At 45.1% G+C, this 25431-nt stretch overlaps 1 protein-coding gene across 11 annotated transcripts in view; it reads right to left on the reverse strand.

Moving 5' to 3' along the window:
• PPIP5K1 (diphosphoinositol pentakisphosphate kinase 1) overlaps positions 1-25431 on the reverse strand; it is a 431068-nt gene that overhangs the window by 151217 nt on the left and 254420 nt on the right. For all 11 annotated transcript variants that reach the window (XM_082257041.1, XM_082257040.1, XM_082257039.1 and 8 more), the window contains exon 24: positions 13204-13368. In XM_082257041.1, the coding sequence (XP_082113167.1) occupies positions 13204-13368 (165 nt within the window). The remainder of the gene's footprint in view (positions 1-13203; positions 13369-25431) is intronic.

Below are 25431 nucleotides of genomic sequence, written 5' to 3' on the forward strand. Positions count from 1 at the left end.
AATCAGGCTGCACTGATGGGCACTGTTGAGGTTTCACTGATAAGCTTTATTGAGGATGCTGCACTAATGGTCACTGATAGGCTGCATTGATGAGGCTGAACTGATGGGCACTGAAAACGTTGTTATTAATATTTATTTTTGTAACTTCTGCATTAATGCAAAAACGTTTAACAGTGTCATTTTTTTAGATAATTTATGAGGGCGTGTTAAGGGGGGGAATTAGGGGCGGGGCAGGGTAGGAGTTGGGTGGGGCAACTGGTGGCGAGTAACCCTTAATGCCTGGCTAGTAGCTCAGGACTTGAAATTTTAAACCCTGCCCTTTTTTATACATGCCAGTATTCTGTTGGCTTTGCTTGCAGCAGTTTGGCATTGCATGCCATTGCTAAGCCTGTTGTCTACTAGGACCCCCAGGTCCTTTCCATCTTAGATTCACCCAGAGGTTCTCCCCTAGCGAGTAACTTGTGTTCAAATTTCTAACACCCAAGTGCGTTACCTTACATTTTTCAACATTAAACCACACCTGCCATGTAGTTGCCCACCACATTTTTTTGTTCAGGTCTGCTTGTAAGGTTACCAAGTCCTGTATAGAAGATACTGGCCTGCTTAGCTTAGTATCGTCCACAAATACACAGATTGTGCTGGTTATCCCATCCTCTAGGTCGTTTATGATTAAATTAAACAGGATTGGTCCCAGGACAGATCTTTGGGGGACCCCACTTTCCACACGCGACCAATCCGAGTACTCCCCATTTATCACCACGCTCTGGACTCGCCCCTGGAGCCAGTTTTAAATCCAGGTACTCACCCTATGGTCCATACCTATGTACTTTAGTTTGTACAGTAAGCGTTTGTGGGGAACTATATGTTAGGCTAACCGGCCTAAATTTACCCGGGATATATCTCGGGCCTTTTTTAAATATTGGTACCACGTTGGCTTTTTTTCCAACCATCTGGCACCATTTCCGTCAGACTATCCATAACAATTAGGAACAATGGTCTGGCTATCACCTGTCTGAGTTCTTTAAGGACCCTTGGGTATAAGCCATCTGGTCCCGGTGCCTTATTTATGGCAAGTTTTTCAAGTTTAGTTCTGACTCTGTCTTCTGTTAACCATGAGGGTGCTTTCTGTGATGCATTATTCATTTTAACATTACAAGCTGGGATAATGTAGCCCCCCAATTATTTTGTGAAGACTGAGAAGAATTTGTTTAGCACCTTCGCCTTCTCTTCGTCCTTTGTAGCCAGATTCCCTACGTTGTCTTTATGGGGCCAATATGTTCTAGCCTCACTTCTTGTTTTTTTAATCTCTTCCGCTATGTGCCTTGCGTGTTCTATTTTAGCCACCTTGATTGCGCCCTTACATTTCTTATTGCACTCTTTGTAATGTTGGAATGCTGCCAATGACCCCTCAGCCTTGTATTTTTTGAAGGCCTTTTCTTTAGTTTTAATATGCATTTTTATGTTGGAGTTTAGCCACCCAGGGTTTATTTTAGCTCCTTTAAACTTATTCCCCTTTGGAATGCACAGGCCAATCCCTTTTTCTAGTATGTTCTTAAAGCATTCCCATTTTTCCTCCGTGTTTTTTGTTCCTAGGGTTCTATCCCATTTTATATTGTCTAGCAAAGAGCGCAGCTTAGGGAAGTTGGCTCATTTTGAAATTCAGTGTCCTTGTATTACCCTTGTGTTTCTATTTCTATGATTTATACTGAAACAAAATGACCTATAGTGACTTTTTCCTAAGTTGCCCCATATATTTCTACATCCATGATCAGGTGTGTATTGTTAGTAATCAGTAGGTCTAGTAAAGCATTGTTTCTTGTCGGTGCATTCACCATCTGACCCCTGCAAAACATTTAGGAAATGGTGAGCCTTAGACGAATGTGCGGTTCCTTCTGCCCGTTCTATATCTGGATAATTAAAATCCCTCATTATAATGACATTTCCCATCCTTGCTGCCATTCCAAGCTGTGATAGGAGGTCTGACTTCTCCTCCTCCCTCTGGTTAGGGGGCCTATAGCATACACCCAATATTACTTTCCCCATAGTAACTTCCCTTTGAAGTTCTACCCATAGGAATTCTACCTCCTCCTTAGCTCCATTCGTGATATCGTCCCTCATATTTACCTGCACATTGTTCTTGATATACAGGCATACACCTCCCCCATTTTACCTTTTCTATCTCTCTGATAGAGGGAATACCCCTGAATGTTTGCCATCCTCCTCATATATTAGCAGCTCCAGTTCTCCCATCTTGTTGGCCAGACTTCTAGCATTTGCATACAAACCTCGTAATTGTGATACTATATCCTCATTCGATGTTATGAGGCTGCACTTGCGATTTGTCCACCTACCTACCTTGGGTTTAGGATCGCTGGACACTCTACCGCTAATGCCCCCATTAACGCTGAACCTTGCTCCCCGATTGGCTAATTCTACACTCTTCTACACTCTGTACCCTCCCCCCATCACCTAGCTTAAAAGCCCCTCTAACTTTTTGGCCATCTTCTCTCCCAGTACAGCTGCACCCTCTCCATTTAGGTGCAATCCATACCTAGTTCCTAGTTCTCCAGGAACCCGAAACCCTCCATCTTTTTTTTTAAATAAATATACAATCCATCAATAAATGATTCAATATCCATGAAAAAAGGTTGAATTCCCATACACTAGAAAACGTTCAGTAATTGCCTATGATCACCAAGGTGCCCTTCACCCAACCTATGGGTGTCTTCTCACCTGCTTGAATGGACCCCACTAATTAAAGGAGGTCTATATGCAGTTTGCAGTTTTATAAGTGGCACCGCTCCCACTGGCTGTACACTCCAAATCTGTGGCTCTCAGCAGCTCTCAGCGTTGTGTCAATCATACAGGAGGCAAGAGGAAAGAACCATAGTGCAAATCGATAATGAAAATTGGATTTTTGTCTTACTGTAAAATCCTTTTCTCTGATGTTCATTGAAGGACACAGCACCCACCCCTCTATTGAGTTGGGTTATATTTCTTCTGACACTACTTGCAACAAAATTGAGTACCTATAGCAGGAAGTGGGAGTATATCCCCTGGGACTGCCCCATAGGCGTGGTAAATCTTTTTCCTACCTAGTGTCCTACTCCTGTAGGGGGCAGCATAACCCAATGGTCAAGAAGATTCTGGATCTGTGTCCATCCATGATCAGAGAAAAGGATTTTACGGTAAGACAAAAATCCAATTTTGCAAATAACGATGTGGCTTCCTTTAGTTCCTAACACATTACCCAGTCCATATCAGTATAGATATCCAGCATGATATTTTTCCCCATTGAGATCTGATCCTACAATCCTCGGCATACACAGTTCCACTTAGTCACAGCACGATTACGTGACCGCCCACCTCACATATAGCACCCAAATGTTCAGGCTGGTTGGATACTACTTCTGAAATGTGAGTGGATTTTTATATGGAAATAAATAATTTTCCCGTTCGTTTATTGACGGACACAGCTCCAGAATCTTCTTGACAATTGGGACGTCCCAACGCAGTGTCAAACATGAGGGGTGGGAAAACAACACAGGAGAAAAAAATTCCCAAAGGCTAAACCTAGCCAATCAGGTAACAAGGAGCTCAACCAGTAACAACTGGAGCTCACCTGAAACATATACACTCAAAGAGGACTAGTCCTCTCAAACAGCAGCCAGCAAAACCTTGCGGCCAAAGCAGCATCTGCAGATGCCAGCACATCCACTTTGTAAATACAGTATTTTGTGAAAGTGTGCACAGACGACCAAGTGGCTGCTTTGCAAACTTGCATCACTGACGCCTGATGTTGGAAGGCCCAGGAGGCACTAAGTACCCACATAGAATGAGCCTTAACAGGAATAGGAGAACCTGACCCTTGATTGAATAGGCCTGCACCACTGTCTGTCTGATCCATCTGGAAATGGGTCCGGCAGACGCGGCCAAAAACCTTGCAGGGTCCGTAAGCTCAAAAAGTGAGTCTGATTTCCTAAACGACTCGGTTGCAGCCAGGTACACCCTGAATGCCCAAAACACATCCAGAGAATGCAAGGAAATCTCCTTAGAATACCTAGGCTTAGGACACAGGTAAGGCAACACAATGTGTTCATTCAGATGGAAACCAGAAACGATCTTAGGAAGGAACGACTGACAAGGACGAAGCCCCACTTTATCTATGTGAAATACCAAGTAAGGTGAATGACAAGACAAAGCTGCCAGCTCCGACACCCTACGTGCAGAAGTAATAGTCACCAAGAGGGCTACCTTCTGGAACAATGTAAGCAGAGGAATCTCGCAAATATTTTAGAATGGTGGGTACTGAAGAACTGGCAGCACCAAATTGAGATCCCACAAGGCCAACGGAGACCGCACTGAGGGAGCCAAGTGGCGAACCCCCTGAACAAAAGTGTGAACCAAAGAATGCCTAGCCAAAGAATGTTGAAAGAGAATCCGCCAAAGCTGAACCTTAGTCTTGATGGTACCCAAGGCCAGACACTGCTCAACACCTCATTGGAGGAAAGCCAGACTGCGAGTCACGAAAAGAAAACGGGGGTGAACGCCAAGAGATTCACACCCACAAAGTACGCTCTTCAAAACGTGATGGTAAATCTTCCTAGCAGTAGATTTACTAGCTTGCAGTAGTGTGGGAATCACCGATTCAGACAACCCTCTATCCTTCAGCACCTGGCTTCCGGCAGCCAAGCCGTTAAAGCCAGCGACTAATGCAAGATGGAAGATTGGCCCTTGAGCCAAAAGATCTCCTCTAAGAGGAAGTGTTCAAGAAGCATCGACGACCAACCATATCAGATCTGCATACCAAGACCGGCGAGGCCAGCCTGGACCCACTAGGATGGCCGTAATCCCTACTGCTGTGAACCTACGCAAGTGTCTTGGCAGAAGTTCTAGAAGAGGAAAGACGTATATCAGACTGGCTCCCAAAGGAGCCACCAGTATGTCTGTGGTGTCAGCCAGAGGATCCCGAGACCGTGCCACAAACCTAAGCACCTTCCTGTTAAGACGAGAAGCCAACAGGACCACCTCGGGAGTTCCCCACTGAAGACACAACTGATGAAACACCTCCAGAGGAAATGTCCAGTATATCGATCGGTAGTCTGGATTCTTCCAGAGTCCAGATACCCTGAGCACAATCCATGCAAAAAAAAAAGAAAAAGCCACCCACCCCACTCAGACAGGCTGGCATCAGTGGTGACCACCGTCCAGTACAGGGCTAGGAAGATTTACCCTGTCGAAGCAACAGGGAGTGAAGTCACATAATCAGGGGCCCCCTAGTACCTGGGCTCAAAAGGATCGGATCAGATTGTCTAGAGACTGTGGATTCTTGCCCCACATGGCAAGAATCTCTCTTTGCAGAGGTCTCGTGTGGAACTGTGCAAACGGAACCGATTCGAAGGTAGACACCATCAGACCCAGCACCTGCATGCAAGTCCTGAAAGACGACCGACTGCTGGACAACAGGAATCAAATTTCACCCTGCAGATTTTGGAACTTGTCCCATGGGAGGAACCCCCTGGCTGAGGTTGATTCCAGAGCAGACCCAGATAGTTCAACTAGGTGGATTACATTTTCAACCAAACTCCTGCAGAGTCAGCACAGTAATCTCCTGGTTGACCCTAAAGGCAATCGGAGACTCTGCTCGCAGATCATCCAGGTACTCCAGTACTGCAATCCCCCGCTGTCGCAACAATGCCAACACTGGGGCCAACACTTCGTGAAGGCCCGAGAAGCGGAGACGAGACCTCTTGATAATGCTCTTCGCCCACGGCAAGCGGAGGAAGCATAATATGAAGGTAAGCTTCCTTGATATCCATAGAGGCCAGAAGATCCCCCTGATGTAGGGATGCCACTACCGTACAAATGGACTCAATTCGGAACATCTGTACCTGCACAAGCAGTTCAGAGCTTGAGGTCCAAGATTGGACATACCTCGCTTTCCTTCCTGGGACCTACAAACATGTTTGCATAAAACCAATGAAAAAAAAGTTCCGATTCTGAGACGGGAAAAATAATCCTTGTAGTAGCAAGTTTTGCACCACCCTGAAAAGACCTCACAGGCGGTCTGGGGATAAAGGCAGGTTGGAATGAAAGAAACTCTCTGGAGGATAAGACCGAAAACTCGATCTTGTAGCCAGACCGAATCAGCTCGTGGACCCACTTGTCTTGAATCAGGGAGGTCCATGGGTCCGGAAAGAAGACGTCCCCCCCACCCCAAATACAGGTGAGGACGCCTCTTCAAGTCTTGAAGGATCTGCTCTCGGCATACCAGACCAGGTCCTCTCGGAATCTCCGGAGGGGGTCCTGACAGACTTCGATCCCTTAACTTGAGATCTTGAGGGAGAAAAAGGCCGCTTATGATCCGAGAGAGAAAAAAAAGTGCACAACTGCGACGAGACTCTCTGCCCCTGGAAGCCTGTGAAAGAAGAGTACTCTTCCCTGTGAAAGACCTTTAATGATATCATCCAGGGAGGCCTTCTGGAAAGTCTGGTCCGCAGACCAGCATTTTAGCCATATCATGCGCCGAAGGATCACTGCTGTCACGGACAGCCCAGAGACTAAGGGAGTCACCACAGACAAACTTCAACCACTGGACCAACTAGTCCGTGAGCTCCACAAAGGCAGGGGAAGCTGTTCCCCCTCCAGATCCTGGCGCAAAAGCTTTGCCCACTCGTGAAAGTCAGGGACACCAATGCTATGGTGAACACTGGCCTAAGGACTGAACCGGCCACAGTTAACATGTGGACCAAAGCCTTGGCTTCCCTGTCAAAAGGATTTTTTAAAAACGGAGACTCCTTCACCAGAATTAGGGTGGATTTATTCAGCCTGGAGACCTGAGAGTCCACCACAGGTGGGACTGTCCACGCATTCAACAGAGACAAACGCTTAGGCACTGCCATGTTGCCTTTAGGACAACTCCAATGACTCGCGCCAATTTTGTCACAGTAGGCGGGAAAAGCAAATACCTTATCCGCTTTAGAGGATCTGCGTGCCCCAAGGGGTCTGGCACCTCTGACGCAGCAGCAGCTGCATCCTCCATGTTTAAAGTTTCCCACACCGATACAATCAGTGCATCCACCAGCGCCTTATCATGCACAGCTGCAGTAGAAGAGGAATCATCCTCACTATCAGAGCACTCGAAGTGCGTGGACGCAGACCCAGTAGGGTCACTACGTACTAAGCTCACCCTGAAAACATAATAAGCTGCAGAGGCCCTCGACTACAGTCCCGCAAGGAGACGCCAGCCAAAGGTCCACAAAAGGACCACCTCCTATACCCCGCAAGAAAGCAAAGCTGGGCCCTCCATAGAGGACATAATGGGACATGGCCCCCTAGAGGGGGCCCCACCGTGACGCGGACGCACAGGCAGAGCACCCTCGCCCACACAATAATGGCTGCTACACTGTCACTAAAAAAATTAAGTGCCCCTATGGCGCCACCTGGCTCAAGGGAGGCGCCAGGCTGACCGTATGGTCAAGCAGGTCGCAGCCCAAATTTTAGTGGAGGCCCAGATGCAATTGCCCGTATCCACAGTCTGGCAGATGCCCAGGGGGAGAGTCAAGGGCTTCAGCTAAACTCACTGAGGCCACCCCCCAATGGTGGTGCCAAATGTGGCCGCAAGCCGCGGCCTAAATTTTTGAAGGAAGCGAGCCCCAGCGGAGCAGACCACCCAGGGCAGCAGGGGGTCCGTCAGCAGATCAGTTTCTGATCAGCAGCTCGGTCAGCAGGGCTGCCTCACATAGGTAGGTTCCAGTGAGCAGCTCGAACAGATTGGTCAGCAGCTCGTCAGCCATGAGTAGGTCGCAAAGGTGGGTATGGGGGGCCAAAGACCCACAGTGACTGTTTAGAGGGGCTGAGGGGAATGGAGGAGAACCCGGGGGTCTGACCATCCCAGGGAGGGGCCCATGTCCACCCCAAAACCCTCCAGGGGTAGTGGGGAGACAGCTACTTACCACACCATGGAACCAGGTGGGCACCACTCCAGGCAGACCACCGCACCATAGCAGGAAGTGGGAGTATATCCCCTGGGACTGCCCCATAGGCGTGTTAAAGCTTTTTCCTGCCTAGTGTCCTACTCCTGTAGTGGACAGCATAACCCAATGGTCAAGAAGATTCTGGCACCGTGTCCATCAATGAAAGAAAGATAAATTAAAAATATCAACCTACAGAGGGCTGAATTCAAAGACACCCTGAAAATCAAAGTGAAAAAAAGATGCAGCAGGCTAGTCCATTTTGCTGAAATTTCTTTGCAGCAACTCAAAATAGTACTCAGTAATTTGTATGGCCCCCACGTGCTTGTATGCATGCCTGATGTCGGGACATACTCCTTTGAGACGGATGGTGTCCTGGGGTATTTCCTCCAAGATCTGGACCAGGGTATCACTGAGCTCCTGAACAGACTGAGGTGAAACCTGGCGGCGTTAGATGGACCAAAAAATAATGTCCCAGAGGTGTTCTATTGGATTTTAGTCAAACGAGCGTGGGGGCCATTCAATGGTATCAATTCCTTCATCCTCCCTGAACTTACTGCATACTCTCACCACATGAGGCCGGGCATTGTCATGCACCAGAAGGAACCCACTGCACCAGTGTAGGGTTTGACAAGGAGTCCAAGGATTTCATCCCGATACCTGATGACAGTCAGGGTGCCATTGTCTAGCCTGTAGAGGTCGGTGCGCCCTCCATGGATATGCCTCTCCAGACTATCACCACCACCAAACCGGTCATGCTGAATGATGTTACAGGCAGCAAAACACTCTCCAACTCTTCTCCAGACCCCTAACTCCTGTCACATGTGCTCAGGGTGAACCTGCTCTCATCTGGGAAAAGCACAGGGTGCCAGTGGCAGACCTGCCAATTATGGTGTTCAATGGCAAATGCCAATCGAGCTCCATGGTGCTGGGCAGTGAGCACAGGGCCCACTAGAGGAGGTCGGGCCCTCAGGCCACCCTCATGAAGTGGGTTTTTTTACTTTTATATTTTTAAACAAGATTTTATTGAAGTTCACCGAATTACAACAATATAAAACAGTTTGTCAAGAGTATCAAACAGTAGAAGAACCACATCTAAGACCAGTCACCAAACAACATGTGACAGAGGTCAGGGGAACTTCAAGTATAAACCAATTATATACTCTAGAATTCAAAACTCTAAACTGGGACCAGAATGGGGAAGGAGGGGGGGGGGAGAGGGGGAAAAGGAAAGGGTAGGGAGGGAGAGAAGGGATATGAGGGGAGGGAAGGGGCAAGAGGGAGGTAGGGGGAGAGGGGGAATGTAGGGTAAACAGATGCGAATCCCAAAGGATAGCTAAAGTACCAATGCAGTAATCTATAGACAGAGTTATGCATGCTGGGCAGTGCTTTGCCTAAAAGGTAAGGGAGAACAGAGAACACCTGCACAACAAATCAGTCATAGCTTATGAAAATGAAACAGAAATAAAAAAAAAAAGAGGGTGTCACCATCGCGTCGGGTGAATGGCGACAGAGGGTGGGAGTGAGGGACCAGCAGACCTTGCCAATTCCTGAAGTGGGTTTCTGATTGTTCAGAAACATTCACACCAGTAACCTGCTGGAGGTCATTTTGGCAGGGCTAATCCTGTTCCTCCTTGCACAAAGGAGGAGATACTGGTCCTGTTAATGGGCTAAGGACCTTCTACGGCCCTGTCCAGCTCTCCTAGAGCAATGGTCTGTCTCCTGGAATCTCCTCCATGCTCTTGAGATTGTTCTGGGAGACACAGCAAACCTTCTGGCAATGGCACGTATTGATGTGCCATTGTGAAGGAGTTGGACTGCCTGTGAAAACCTCTATAGGGTCCAGGTATCGCCTCATGTTACCAGTAGGCACACTGACCCTAGCCTAATGCAAAACTAGTGGAAAAAAAAGTCAGAAAAGAGGAGTAGGGGAAAACTGTCAGTGGCCTCCACCTGTAAAACTATTCCTGTTTTGGAGGTTGTCTCATTGTTGCCCATCTAGTGCACCTGTTGTTAATTTCAATAACATTGAAGCAGCTGAAAATGATTAACAACCCCCTCTGCTACTTAACTGACCAGATGAATATCCCAGGAGTTTGACTCAATGCTATACTCAGATTAAAAAGTATTCCTATAATTTGAGATATACATATCTCATCAATTTTGATGGTTGTATGCACAACAAAAGCATTTTCTAGTGGAGTATTAGCTTTAGAATATCAGGATAAAGCAGATCACTGATTGTATAGAATATCACTCTGTTAGTTCACATATCTGTTTCAGACTCGGTTACTTTTCAGGGAATATTACTGAAGTACACTGTATCTATGGCCTGTTTCACATGGGCTTCAGCTTGTATAAGAACAGCGTGAGCAGCAAACTTTGACAAAGCATTTTACAGAGCTTTCAGCAAGCTTTGTTGAAGCTTTTAAAGTACCATTCAATTCCCCTTTGTAAATGTTGAACAGAGATCCTGATGGGAGTGCTGATTGCAACTTTAAGCAAGCTGCTAGCTGGCTGTAGTGGGCTTTCAGCAAGCTTCCCGGAGGATTTGGCTGCTAAAAGACCAGGTGGTTTTTTGCGATTTTTTACTGTGTGACTTTAACGGACAATTGCGCGGTCGTACCTAAATGAATTTGGCGTCCTTTTTTTCCCCACAAACAGAGCTTTCTTTTGGTGGTTTTTGATCACCTGTGCGGTTTTTTGATCATGCGCTATAAACAAAAAAAGAGCGTCAATGTTGCAAAAATAACAATATTTTTCACATTTTTTTTATATGAAATTCCTCAAAAAAAAAAAATGTAAAAATCTAAATTTTTTAACATTTTCGGCCAATTTGTTTTATGCTACATATGTTTGGCAAAAAAAATAAAAAATCGCAAAAAGCGTATTTTGATTGGTTTGCGCAAAAGTTATCACGTTTACTAACAAAGGGAAAGATTTTTGTCATTTTTGGTGTTTTTTTTTTAACGCGTAATGGCGATGATCTGCGATTGTTTTTCGGTACTGCGACATTGCGGCAGACAGATCGGAGCCTTGACTGACATTTTTGACACTTTTGGGGTTACCAGTGACATTACTGCAGTAATCAGTGCTATACATATGCACTGTTACTGCAAAAATTACACTGGCAGGGAAGGGGTTAACTGTATTGGAGAGGGAGGGGTTAAGTGTGTCCTAGGGGCGTGATTCTAACTGTATAGGGACATGGCTATTGGTGTAAAAACAAAGATCAACAGTCCTACATAGTAGAACCGTCTGATCTTCATTTTTACACCAGGGAGAATGACGGGCGGCTTGTTTACATAAGCCGCTCCGCCTTTCTCCCTTCACCGGAGCGATCGTAGTGTGACCGGCGGACATCGGGTCCGCCAGTCACACGCACTGACTTGTCAGTGAACGAGCCTCGGCGGGCGCGCGCCTGCCCGCAATTGGCTCTCAAGTCAGTGACAGGCGAGTGACGTACCCATACGTCACTCTGCCTGGCCGGGGCTGACCGCCGCAGTATATAGTCGTGTGGCGGTCGGCAACCGGTTAAAATGGCAATCAGCACTCCTAATAGGTTACATGTTCAACATTTACAAACTGGAACTGATGGTACCTTAAAAGCATCAACAAAGCTTGCTGAAAGCTCTGCAAATGCTTTACAAAAGCTTGCTGTTCAGAATGCTCTTAAACACGCTGAAACCCATGTGAAAAAAGGCCTTTGTGTTGGGTTCAGAGCACCATTGTGGTAATTGAAAGGTCAAAGGAAGACATGGGGTGATCTTCATTGTAACAGACAAAAAAACTGTAGCGGAAATTCTATTTGTAGTAGGTGGCACAAACCGCATTGTATATCAAGAGGTCAAAAAACTGTGTCAAGTTGTACATACAAATTTCCATAAGAAATAAATGTACTGGCCTATATTTATGATATGTCCCTTAAGCAATTTGATTTACTGTTACATAGCAATATGCAGCTGTTCGTGAAGATTAATTTAACATTGCACTTAAAAAAGTAAAAAAAAAAAAAAAAAAAAAAAAAAAATGGAAAACTATAATTTCTCCAAATAATGGACACATAAATAACTGTTTAGTGAGATGGTACAAAGCTAGGAGTGGGGTGTAAAAAAAGTTTCACTTAGCTGAGTGTTGCATATCCTATGAAGGTGGACTAAATAAGGTGTTCAAAAAAAAGGAATAACTACCCAGGCCTGTAATGAAATTCACCCCTGTTATTATGACTCTGTGTAAGGACAAAAGTACTTCCTAAAATATACTAAATATCCCGTTTTAGCAAAAAAAGGGTCTTAAATTAACATATATTACACAAAAGCTTTATAACCAATTCAAACTCTGTTGCTCTTCACATGACATGGAAACAACAAAAGGAAAAATGGCAAACAGCAAAGGTCTAACTTTCAACTAAACTATAAATCTTCGGTATATACAATTTTTTTTGCCAACATTTAGTCACTTTATGCTTCAAGTATAAGTCAAAAACTAAAATCCCTGCATCCATAGACACCCAACAAGCTAATGCTAACCTATATAGCCCTGTAAAGAAAAAATTACTATAAATACCTTTTTTAAAGCCGATCCGGTCTCCAGCGGCGGAAGCTCTGCAGAGGACACGGCCAACAACGGCTGTGAAATGAATGGGGAGTGACGTCGCCCATAGACTTACTATGGGGCTTCCAATGTCAGATGTGTCCTCTGCTACCGCCTCCACAGCGAAGCCGCGGCTGACAGCTCAGTATGGGATCGTGTCGGATCGGCTTCAAAAAATGTATGTATACTGATTTCTTCTTTACTAGACTAGATAGATTAGTGTTAGAGTGTGGATGTCTATAGATGCAGGGATTTTAGTGTTAGGGTGGACTTTTACTTTAACCTTTTATTCTGTAATGGTCAAATAATCATAATGTTAATTTTCTGTGCTAATAAATATCCCAAAATAAATAGTTTCAGGTAATAAATGTTCAGGAGACGCATTTTTACTACCTAATAAAAAAAAGAAAAATACAAGTAATCAAATCAATCTGCAATATTTGCACTACTATGATCTAAAACACAATTATAGTTTTGTGGTTTTTAAATTAAATTATATTTTGCATTTACTCATTTCTATTGTTGAGAACAGGGAAAGAAAAGAGCAAAGAGCAAATCATTTGTAAAGTAACCATTCCAAATTTCAGACTAAATTCTAAAACTGTATCATCTTTTGTAAAGCCCCTTCAATTTTTACCTCCATGGACCCAGTCTTCCTAGCACGGGTTAGGGGAGACCTTCTGTGGATGCTGACTAGCTCAGACGGTAGTGGTGACATCAGTATGGATCTGTCAACATCATCTGTGCCTTTCACCTTGGACAAGTCTTCCAGACTACCCTGGTCTGTCTTTTTGTCTTCACTCTATTGATAACAAGGTATAAAAAAATAAAAATAAAAAAACAGTAGTAAAGACTGTATTGTGTCAATGCCAGTAATCCGAAGGCATGTATGCACAACAAATAAATTAGTAATATTAAACTACCTTGAACCCCTTCACACCTAAGGGTAAAACAAATGTAAATGCCTAAGCACAATTTTGACATGGGTTAGTAAAACCTTAAATATCATAACTACTTTATGCATCCAGGTCGATTATAGCTTGTTTTTTTCAGGAAAAATGGGGCTTTTATTTGGTAGTAAATAGTTGTGGATAACTCCTTGATTTGTTTTTCATTATCAAAAGGAAAGATGGCCCAAAATAGTAAAAAAAAAAAAATCAAAATCATTTTTTTTTTTTTAATTTAGCTGTATATTTCTTATTACTACTATACCTACCACCAAAGAACAACCAAAAATAAATGTCCCTGCTCCTGAAGATCACAACGATACCACATATGTGTATGTTATTTGTTGCTTGTACCCGTAGTACAGCCCAGAAGCAAAAGTTTTTTTTTTAGTCCTACCTAAAACAGGCCGACATTAACGGACACTGATGCCAATTTAAAGAAAAAAAAAAAATCTTATGCAAAATATACTGACCTTGACCCAAACACTAACCCTGGCACTCACCTAGTTGAAAACTTGACCAAGGTATTTTTCTTTCTTTTTAATAGTCATTTAAAAAACAAAATTTACAAACACTTTTTTTTTCCTATTTCTGCAAGGAGCAAGAAAAATACATTGTATCCTTCTTTTCCATTCACAGAAGGGAAAAATACAGGTGCGGGCTTCACAGTGATTGATCACTGTGGTAACCAATCAGAGGCTACCACATCGGTCAGGTAACCGGGAATCGCTGCACTGGGGAGAAAACACATATATGTGACCCTACATAAAAAAGCCCAGTGCAGTGAGGCCCGCATAAATGTGTAACAGCGGTGTGAAGGGGTTAAAGTTAGACTGTCTCCAAAATAAAAGTGCGCAATTGGCTTCACGAATGCACTGTGCAACCTTTATTTTAAATATTCTTCCTATGCACCCTAAGGATCCATGAACATGGGGGTGGGATATATCATTTACATCCCAAGGTTGAGAGCTGGGGCACAGTCCCTGGATTTTACAATTCAAAGTGGATGCCTCCCTAGAGCTCAGTCTGACAGGCATACACTTTGAAGTGAGGGAAGCGGGGGCTTGCCACAGCTTTCTACGTTGGCTGCAAGTCCAGATTTACATATAGTATGTATCTGGGTTTAAGAGCCCCCTAGGGTGTGCAAGAGAAGTTTGTGAAAGAAACAATGCTATGTACTGAACATGTATGTATAAGATAATGTCTGCATTTTATGTGATTCTGCAAATCAGTATTAGAGTAAAGATCTGCCCCCCCTTAACCTGTTACTGTGGTAATAGGTCAATGCGATTTAAAACAACTATAAAAGTATATGACTGTTGACATTATATGCTAAAACATTTTGGAAATTAGATATAATCCACTGTTAGAGCCGGTTCGCACTACCGCGACCAGAAAGTCGCCCCGTGACTTGAAGAGACTTGTTTAGAGACTTGGAAGAGACTTGTGCACTACTTTGAAGAGACAGGCGACTTTGTCTGTGGGGAATGCCTGGCTAATCTCTTTCTTCTTCCTGGAAAGTCTGATAACAAGTCGCTTCAATTAAGATAAGGAGGCGACTCCCATTGAAGTATATGGGACAAGTCTGATCACAGGTAGCCTCAAAGTAGTACAGGACCCTTTTCTGAAGTCGGAGCGACTTCAGTAGTGCCAATTAAGACGACACTGATTGATTAACATTGCTTTTGTTATGTCAAGCGACCTAGGGCGACATAAGTCGCCTCACAAGTCGTGCTAGTGTGAATGGGCTCTAAAACTGTTCTGTGTTAAAGGATAAGTTCACCTTTTAACAATAAATAATAAATGCACATTTTTTTGCTATTTATTGTTTTGGGAGCATTGCACCCACGATCAGGAGAACACTGATGCCATGCAGACCTCCTAGGGTATCTGGTCTTACCTCGTGCAAGCAAGAAGATACTCACTGACAAGAATAATGAATGAACTACCACAGTGCTCAACAGCGCAGTGGTAGTTAATTGAAAACTACAAACCGACAGCTGCAAATTATGTTATGTTGGGACTAAAGCCTCGTACACACGCATAGATTGTTGGCCGACCGATCGACCGTCTTTTGTCCAGTGTTGTTTGTTGGTTGAAATGTGCTCTAGACTTGCACTGGACTTTAGTTGGCCAACAAAAACCAACTTCAGAAGTGATGTCATGTGATGGTTGACTTTCCGTGTGTTTTTTCTTCTCTGAGCATGCCCAGTCTTGCTCATCTGATTTTTGTCTGCCGAAATCTGTACTGACTGAGGAACAATCGGCCGTTCTGTTGTTGGCCAACAAAAATTTTATAGCATGCACACCAGATTTTTTTCGGCCGAAAATTCGCAGTTGGTTGTCGGAAGCATCATACTAACAAGCCTACAATCGGCCGTTCGGACATTGGCCAACAATTTACGGCCAACAATCTGTGCGTGTGTACGGGGCTTTAGTTTCCCATTCACAGAGGACTCTGAATGAGTGACGCGGCCAGATGGGGTGGAGCCCCGCACGGCCACATTTTATTTAAGAGTGACAGCGGCCCTGAGAAGATGCTGGCCCACTGACACTGGTCATGGGGGTGTGGGGGGGGGGGGTAATGGCTGCATGTTCCACTCTAAATACAAGAGGAACATGTAACGTGTTCCAAATGGTGAAGTTATCCTTTAATCCTCTTCACGCCTAAGGGTACAACAAATCTTGAAAGTAGGAAAGTATAGAGTCCACAAACTATGGTATATACAGTGCCTTGCAAAAGTATTCGGCCCCCTTGAACTTTGCAACCTTTTGCCACATTTCAGGCTTCAAACAAAGATATAAAACTGTAAGAATCAACAAGTGGGACACAATCATGAAGTGGAACGAAATTTATTGGATATTTCAAACTTTGTTAACAAATAAAAAACTGAAAAATTGGGGGTGCAAAATTATTCAGCCCCTTTACTTTCAGTGCAGCAAACTCTCTCCAGAAGTTCAGTGAGGATCTCTAAATGATCCAATGTTGACCTAAATGACTAATGATGATAAATAGAATCCACCTGTGTGTAATCAAGTCTCCGTATAAATGCACCTGCACTGTGATAGTCTCAGAGGTCCGTTTAAAGCGCAGAGAGCATCATGAAGAACAAGAAACAAACCAGGCAGGTCCGAGATACCGTTGTGGAGAAGTTTAAAGCTGGATTTGGATACAAAAAAATTTCCCAAGCTTTAAACATCCCAAGGAGCACTGTGCAAGCGATAATATTGAAATGGAAGGAGTATCAGACCACTGCAAATCTACGAAGACCTGGCCATCCCTCTAAACTTTCAGCTCATACAAGGAGAAGACTGATCAGAGATGAAGCCAAGAGGCCCATGATCACTCTGGATGAACTGCAGAGATCTACAGCTGAGGTGGGAGACTCTGTCCATAGGACAATAATCAGTCGTATACTGCACAAATCTGGCCTTTATGGAAGAGTGGCAAGAAGAAAGCCATTTCTTAAAGATATCCATAAAAAGTGTTGTTTAAAGTTTGCCACAAGCCACCTGGGAGACACACCAAACATGTGGAAGAAGGTGCTCAGGTCAGATGAAACCAAAATCAAACTTTTTGGCAACAATGCAAAACGTTATGTTTGGCGTAAAAGCAACACAGCTCATCACCCTGAACACACCATCCCCACTGTCAAACATGGTGGTGGCAGCATCATGGTTTGGGCCTGCTTTTCTTCAGCAAAGACAGGGAAGATGGTTAAAATTGATGGGAAGATGGATGGAGCTAAATACAGGACCATTCTGGAAGAAAACCTGATGGAGTCTGCAAAAGACCTGAGACTGGGACGGAGATTTGTCTTCCAACAAGACAATGATACAAAACATAAAGCAAAATCTACAATGGAATGGTTCACAAATGAACATATCCAGGTGTTAGAATGGCCAAGTCAAAGTCCAGACCTGAATCCAATCGAGAATCTGTGGAAAGAACTGAAAACTGCTGTTCACAAACGCTCTCCATCCAACCTCACTGAGCTCGAGCTGTTTTGCAAGGAGGAATGGGTAAATATTTCAGTCTCTCGATGTGCAAAACTGATAAGAGACATACCCCAAGCGACTTACAGCTGTAATCGCAGCAAAAGGTGGCGCTACAAAGTATTAACTTAAGGGGGCTGAATAATTTTGCACGCCCAATTTTTCAGTTTTTTATTTGTTAAAAAAGTTTGAAATATCCAATAAATTTCGTTCCACTTCATGATTGTGTCCCACTTGTTGTTGATTCTTCACAAAAAATTACAGTTTTATATCTTTATGTTTGAAGCCTGAAATGTGGCAAAAGGTCGCAAAGTTCAAGGGGGCCGAATACTTTTGCAAGGCACTGGATCTGAAAATTGATCAATCCTGATGTACTGACACAGCCTTTCTCATTTCTTGAGGCCCAAAAATGTCAGGACAGTACGAATATCCACCAAATCAGTGCACCCCAACCTTTTTATCGCTGCGGACCGGTCAACGGTTGATAATTAAAAGGGGGGGGGCGTGCCCCCAATCAATGCAGAGTGCCACAGCGTGCCCCCATCAATGCAGAGTGCCACATCGTGCCCCCAATCAATGCAGAGTGTCACAGCGTGCCCCCATCAATGCAGAGTGCCACAGCGTGCCCCCAATCAATGCAGAGTGCCACAGCGTGCCCCCAATCAATGCAGAGTGCCACAGCGTGACCCCAATCAATGCAGAGTGCCACAGCGTGCTCCCGATCAATGCAGAGTGCTACAGCGTGCCCCCAATCAATGCAGAGTGCCACAGCGTGCCCCCAATCAATGCAGAGTGCCACAGCGTGCCCCCAATCAATGCAGAGTGCCACAGTGTGCCCCCAATCAATGCACAGTGACCAGCATGCCCCCAATCAATGCACAGTGACCAGCGTGCCCCCAATCAATGCACAGTGACCAGCGTGCCCCCAATCAATGCACAGTGACCAGCGCACTTACCTGATTTTCAGCGGCGGCTTCTCCTCAGTCTCCCCGCGTCTTCTCGAGTCCTCCCTCCTCCTCCTTGGCCAATGGCATGGGTTCGCCTTTCGGCCAATCAGGAAACGGGTCTCAGACCAGCTTCCTGATTGGCCAGGAGGAGGATCCATGTGACAATAGTGAATATTCATTCGCTATTGTCACACAAATGGGTGGGCTCAGGGCGCACTGATCTGCGCCCTGGGTCCACCCTATTCTGAAATTTTTTTTTCTAAAATGGAAATAATGTAATGTTCTTTGGGCGGACCGGTACCATTTGATTCACGGACCGGTACCAGTCCGCGGCCCGAGGGTTGGGGATCACTGCCCCAAATTACCCCTTTCTTTGAAAGAAGACAGTGGTATTTAGTAAGAGGCATGGCAAGTTTTTTGAAGTTGTAATTTTTTGAAAAATGAAGAAACAAAAAAAAAAAAGTGAACATTTGTTTTTTAAATATGCGCTGTCACCAGTGCAGTACAGCATCAACATATAACTGGTGTGGTGGTAATCAGGGACACTGACTGGTGACAGTACGGAAAAAAATGTTAATTTTTTTTTAAATGTTTTTTATTTTTTATTACAATTTGTTTATTTTTTTTTTTTAATTGGCTTTTTTCTTTAACACAGTGTGATCAGAGCAATATAATGTTAACATAGTAAGATTGTACAACTCTAGGGGAGGGATACGTATTTTTTTTTTGCTGACATTATGATTGCTTATAGTAGTGAATTTCATTGCTATAAGCAAGTATTTTACTGAATGAAATTGATTCATTCAATTTGTTTTGTTGTGGTTAGCTGTGATTGGCCAGAGCTAATAACATGGTACAGATGGGCTGTGATAGGCCCTGTCTGTACAATGTTATCACTGACCTATCACAGCTAGCAACACAATTGTTTACAATGGATGGCATGACAGGAAACCATCCATTGTTTACAACTGTCATGTGATCTGCTGTAAATGGTGATCGTGGTCACATGATATCAGCAGCGAGCCGATACAATGATCAGTCATCAGCTTTATCTACGAAGCGGGAGGACATCATATGACCTTCTCCCAGATCAACGAAAGTTATTGGTTAAGGAATATACAAATAGCCAAGACTTGTGCTAACTGCTGTTTCTCCACCCCAACCTCTTGCAGCGGAGAACAGAGCTTCTGTGATCACTTATAAAGAAAAAAAATGGACTTTTGTATTACTGTAAAATCCTTTTCTCTGAGGTTCACTGACAGACACAGCTTCAAGTCTTCAGACCATTGGGATTATGCTCTTGCTCTCCAGGATTCGGACTAGGCAGAAACCTTTTTGGTTACGCCCCTGGGGCAGTCCCAGAGGGTATACCATCACTTCCTGCTGTAGGCCCCAGTTTGTAACAAGCAGTGTCAGAAAAACAAATAACTCAACCCCAACAGAGGGGCGGGTGCTGTGTCTGTCAGTGAACCTCAGAGAAAAGTATTTCACGGAAAGACAAAAATACAGTTTTCTCTTTCGTTCACTGATAGAGACACAGACACAGCTTCAAGTCTTAGGACCATTGTGATGTCCCAAAGCAGTGTCAACATGAGAAGTGGGAAAAAACACAGCAAATCCAGGTAAACCCGAATTGCGCGTACCATTTCTAAGGAATGTAAGGCAATTTCCTTAGGATGTTTAGGCTTAGGACATTGTGCTACTGTCCCTATGTCTTCATTCAAATGAAACCCCGAAACAACCTTAGGAAGGAACGCCTGACAGGGTCGTAACACCACCTTGACCCTATGAATCACCAAGTAAGGTGACCGACAGGACAACGCAGCCAACTCAAAAATGCGACGTGCAGAAGTATTAGCTACTAAGAAAGCCACCTTCTGCGACAGAGTGAGCAGAGGAAATTCTCGAATAGAGAAGGCCTTTGATGCGGACCGAAACAAATTGAGATCCCACGGAGGGACCAGGGATCGCATCGGAGGACCCAGATAGCGAACTCCCTGCACAAAAGTGTGAACCAAAAACTTTGCCGCCAACGGCCTTTGGAACAAAATAGCCAAGGTGGAAATCTGGCTCTTGATGGTGCCCAGAGCTAAACCTTGATCTAAACCCAATTGTAGAAACTCCAACAGGTGAGACACAGAAAATGAGCCCCCCGAGACTCACACCAAATAATATACCCCTTCCAAACTCTATGATAAAGCTTCTTGGAAGTAGATTTCCTAGCCTTCAACAGCATAGAAATCACCGACTCCGACAGCCCTCTGTCTTTCAGCACCTGGCTTTCAATAGCCACGCCATTAAAGCCAGCGACCATGAAGCAGGATGGAAGACTGGTCCCTGAGACAGAAGATCTTAACTGAGAGGAAGTTTCCAAGGGACATCTGCTACCAGCCTTACCAGGCCTGCGTACCAAGAGCGGCGAGGCCAGTCTGGTGCCACCAGAATCACTGGAATTCCTTCTACCTCGATTCTGTGTAGCAGTCTTGACAGAAGTTGTATTGGAGGAAAAGGCGTACATCAGACGATACTGACCCCAAGGGGCCACCAGAGCATCCGCTGCATCGCCCAGAGGATCCCGAATCCTTGACACGAACCTCTGTACCTTCCTGCTGAGTCGGGAAGCCAGCAGGTTTACATCAGGGGTCCCCCACTGAAGACACAGTTGATAAAAAACCTCTGGGTGAAGAGACCATTCTCCCGGATCCAACGTCTGCCGACTGAGATAGTCCGCTTGCCAATTCTCTACCCCCAGAATGTGCACAGCAGAGAGAGCTGGAACATATCGTTCTGCCCACCTCAAGATGCTGGCCCCTCCCCGGTCTGCCAGGGCACTCTTTGTGCCTCCTTGATGATTGGCATATGCCACAGCTGTAGCATTGTCCAATTGTATCCGCACAGGGCGCTCCTGCAGACAATCCGTCCATTGAGACAGACAAAGTGTGATCGCCTGAATTTCCAGGATGCTGATTCAGCAACCTGGACTCCTCCCGAGTCCAGACACCTTGGACCGAACACACTCCCAAGAGACCTCCCCATCCGGACAGACTGGCATCCGTGGTGATTACAGTCCAATACAGGGGAAGAAAAAGATTTTCCCAGACGAAGGGCCGAGGAGCAGAGCCACCATAGGAGAGACTCCCTCGAACCCTGATTCAACAAAATCAGATGGTCCAATGACAGTGGATCCTTGTTCCATTTGATCAGAATCTCCCTTTGCAATGGTCTGGCGTGGAACTGCGCAAACTAAACTGCCTCAAAAGGTTGAGACCAACAGACCCAACACTTGCATTCAATTCCTGCGTGATGATTGATGGTTGGACAACAGGGGCCGAACAACCTCCTGTAGCTTCAGCAGTTTTGTCTGAGGAAGAAACACCGGGGCTAATGCTGAGTCCAGCGTCAGACCCAAGTAGTCCAGCTTTATGGATGGAGACAGTGCCGATTTCTGAAAATTCAGTGTCCACCCGAACTCCTGCAGAGTTCGCATTGCAACCTCCAAGTCGGCTTCTAGAGCCAAGGAAGACTCTACACGCAGAAGCAGATAATCCAGGAAACCCAGTACCGCAATCCCCTTCTGCCATAACAAGGCCAGAAATGGGGCAAAAACCTTTGTGAACACTCGAGGAGCTGAGGCAATACCAAAGGGTAACGCCACAAATTGATAATGCTCCTCGCCCACGGCAAAACAAAGAAAACGCTGATGCCCGACATATATTGGAATATGAAGGTAAGCATCCTTGAGATCAATAGAAGCCAGAAGATCCCCTTAATAAAGGAAAGCTACTACCGTGCGGATGGACTCCATCCGAAATCTCTGAACGCGCACAAAGTGGTTCAGAGCCTTGAGATCCAAGATCGGACGAACCTTGCCTTCTTGGCCTGGGAACTGTAAACAGATTTGAATAAAAACCTTGGAAACGTTTAGCCTCTGGAACCAGCATAATAACTCCTTTTGCTAACAGGTCCTGCACTGCTCCGTTGAGGGCCTGTAGCCGCTCTGGAGGCAGCTGTAAGTTAGAAGGAAAGAACTTTGTCGGAGGCAAGGACTGAAACCCGATCTTATAACCAAACCGAATCAGTTTGTGGTCCCATTTGTTCTGAATGAGCAAGGTCCAGGAACCCACGCAAAAATTCACAGACCCCAGGAGGGGACCCCCCCCACAGCACCCAGGACACTCCCAACAGGGGCCGACAGAGGCATCACCCACCGCTCCTCCAGCCCAGCACCATGCAGCCCCCCTACCCAATTTCACTGATGCCCCCAAACAGAGGCCGGGGGGACGTGGGACAGGGAACAGATAGGGCACCAATTTAAGGGGGTACCATGCAAGCAGGAGGGGGAAGCACAAGGGGGAGGAAGGACACGGGGGGGGGCTACCTTGCCCAGGGGGGGGCCCACGACCAACCTAGCAATTTTGCAGGAAAGGAGGGGGGGGACACTGCTCACCATACCACAGTCACCAGGTGGGCGCCACTACCAGCAGGCCACCGCACAATCTTGGAATGGGGGTGCTGCAGCCTGAGGCACGCTGCGACTCTGGTTGTGACTGCGGTCGTGACCAGGGCTATGCAACCTCACGAGGTGTTACTCACCGGTCTGTCCAGTGGGGCTATGTCGTGGCCAACCTAGCGCGGAGCTAACAGTTGGGTCGCGCTTGCAGGTCAGACTGGAAAGACCGTAAGGATCTAGGACGTGGGTGTCCAACCTTTTGGCTTCTCTGGGCCACATTGAGTGTAGACAAATTTTCTCGGGTCGCGTATAAAATATATACTATAGTTAAGGTATACACAAGTAATAAAATGCCGGAATCCCTTCCCGCGCCGCTGGAATCAGTATACAGAGGTTTACTTCTGAGAGATATTAAAGGAACACTCTAACCACCATGACCACTTCAGTGATTTAAAGTGGTCGTGGTGGTAGGAGTCAGAAACACTGCACATGCTGGGATATTTACAGTTATGTGCTGGGGAATAGTTGCACCCCTAGCACATATGACTTAGGCAGCCAGAAAATGTTATGTCCTTATTCATACATGTATGAACAAGGACATGATATATTATGACAAAACACAATTAGTTATTAAAAAACATATTGCAACAATTTACACACACTAATGCACATACCTTCTCTACTTATTTTGCAGACTGCTGGCGGTTACTGATGGCGGGTACTGCTGGTGCGGTTACTGCTGGCGGGTACTGCATGTACTTCATGTATGGCTCCTGTCACAGGTGGAGTGCATCTCATATCACTCTGCCTGTGACAGAGCCGGAACTATACACAAAGCAGCGGCTCTGTGACTCACTGCAAACATCATAAGTCTCCCGCAGCAGCCGGGAGATGGCACAGCACTTGCAGCCTAGTGCGTGCCCATCCAATGCAGCCTAAACAGTGCAGATGCAATGCAACTTCACCAGTGCATGCCCATCCAATGCAGCTAGATCAGTGCCCATCCAATGCAGCCTCCCCAGTGCATGCCCATCCAATGCAGCCTGATCAGTGCCCATCCAATGCAGCCTCACCAGTGCATGCCCATCCATTGCAGCTTCACCAGTGCGTGCCCATCAAATGCAGGCTGATCAGTGCCAATCCAATGCAGCCTAACAAGTGCATGCCCATCCAATGCAGCCTCACCAGTGCATGCACATCCAATGCAGTCTGCAATGAAAAGAGAGCCGCTGGATTACACAGAGCGGGGATCTCCTGCTTATCCGGCGACTGCGATCATACGAAACCCTGCCTCCTGGACCGGCTCCTATGATAGATGTCACCAATCTGCTGTCTATCATAGGAGCCGGTCCAGGAGTTGGGGCTTCGTATGACAGCCGATGCTCTGTTTATAATCCGGCAGGGCTTAAAAAAAGGGGGAAAAAAAAAAAAAAAAAAGAAGAAAGGGCCGCAGATCCACGCAGAGAGCCGGTCCTTACTCCTGACTAGGCAGAAAAAACTGGGGTCCTACAGCACGAAGTGTCGGTATACCCTCTGGGACTGCCCCAGGGGTGTAACCAAAAAGGATTCCGCCTAGTTCTACTCCTAGAGAGCAAGAGCATAAGCCCAATGGTCTGAAGACTTGAAGCTGTGTCTGTCAGTGAAAGAGAAAATGTATTTATAATGATAAACTATATACAGTAAACCCCCCTCCATTGCGGGGGTTACGTTCCGGACCCAGCCGCGAAAAGTGAAATTCCGCGAAATAGAAAAACCCTATTAAAATGCATTGTAGGCATGATTTTTTACTGTCACTGTACGTGTAGAAGCATTTTAAGGTCTTTAAACACACTTTTAAAACAATAGAAACTCATTTAAACACATAAAAGATACTTAGAGACAGAGCAAGAGCTATGAAAAACACAAAAATATTTCATTTTTAATGATTTATATAGTAAAATAACATTACAAAAAAAACCGCGAATTACCGGGACCGCAAAAACTGAACCGCGATGTAGCGGGGGATTACTGTATATATATATATATATATATATATATATATATATATATATATATATATATATATATATATACACACATACTGTATTTTCTGGCGTATAAGACTACTTTTGAACCTCAAAAAAATCCCCCAAAAATGGGGGGTCGTCTTATACGCCGAGTATAATATATCCAAGGTAACCTAAGTATAAGTATTACCGGTAGATGAAAATTAGGGGGGGGGGTCGTCTTATACGCCCAGTCGTCTTATACGCCGGAAAATACGGTAGTATTTAAAAATTTTATACTATATATATATATATATATATATATATACATATATATATACACACACACACAGTATATATTATATACACACACACAGACATTTTGCCTTTCATTTCTATTTTAAACAGAATAGGTTGTTTTACAAGGTAAGACTTCACATATACTTTAGGTATTACTGTTAGAATAAATGCTGTTTGAGAAACTGAAAATAGCCTAAAAAATGATTTTGTTAGTAATAAATAACATGCCACAGTACTATA

Source organism: Pelophylax lessonae (assembly GCF_965119305.1).
Source record: "Pelophylax lessonae genome assembly, chromosome: 4".
NCBI lineage: Eukaryota > Metazoa > Chordata > Amphibia > Anura > Ranidae > Pelophylax > Pelophylax lessonae.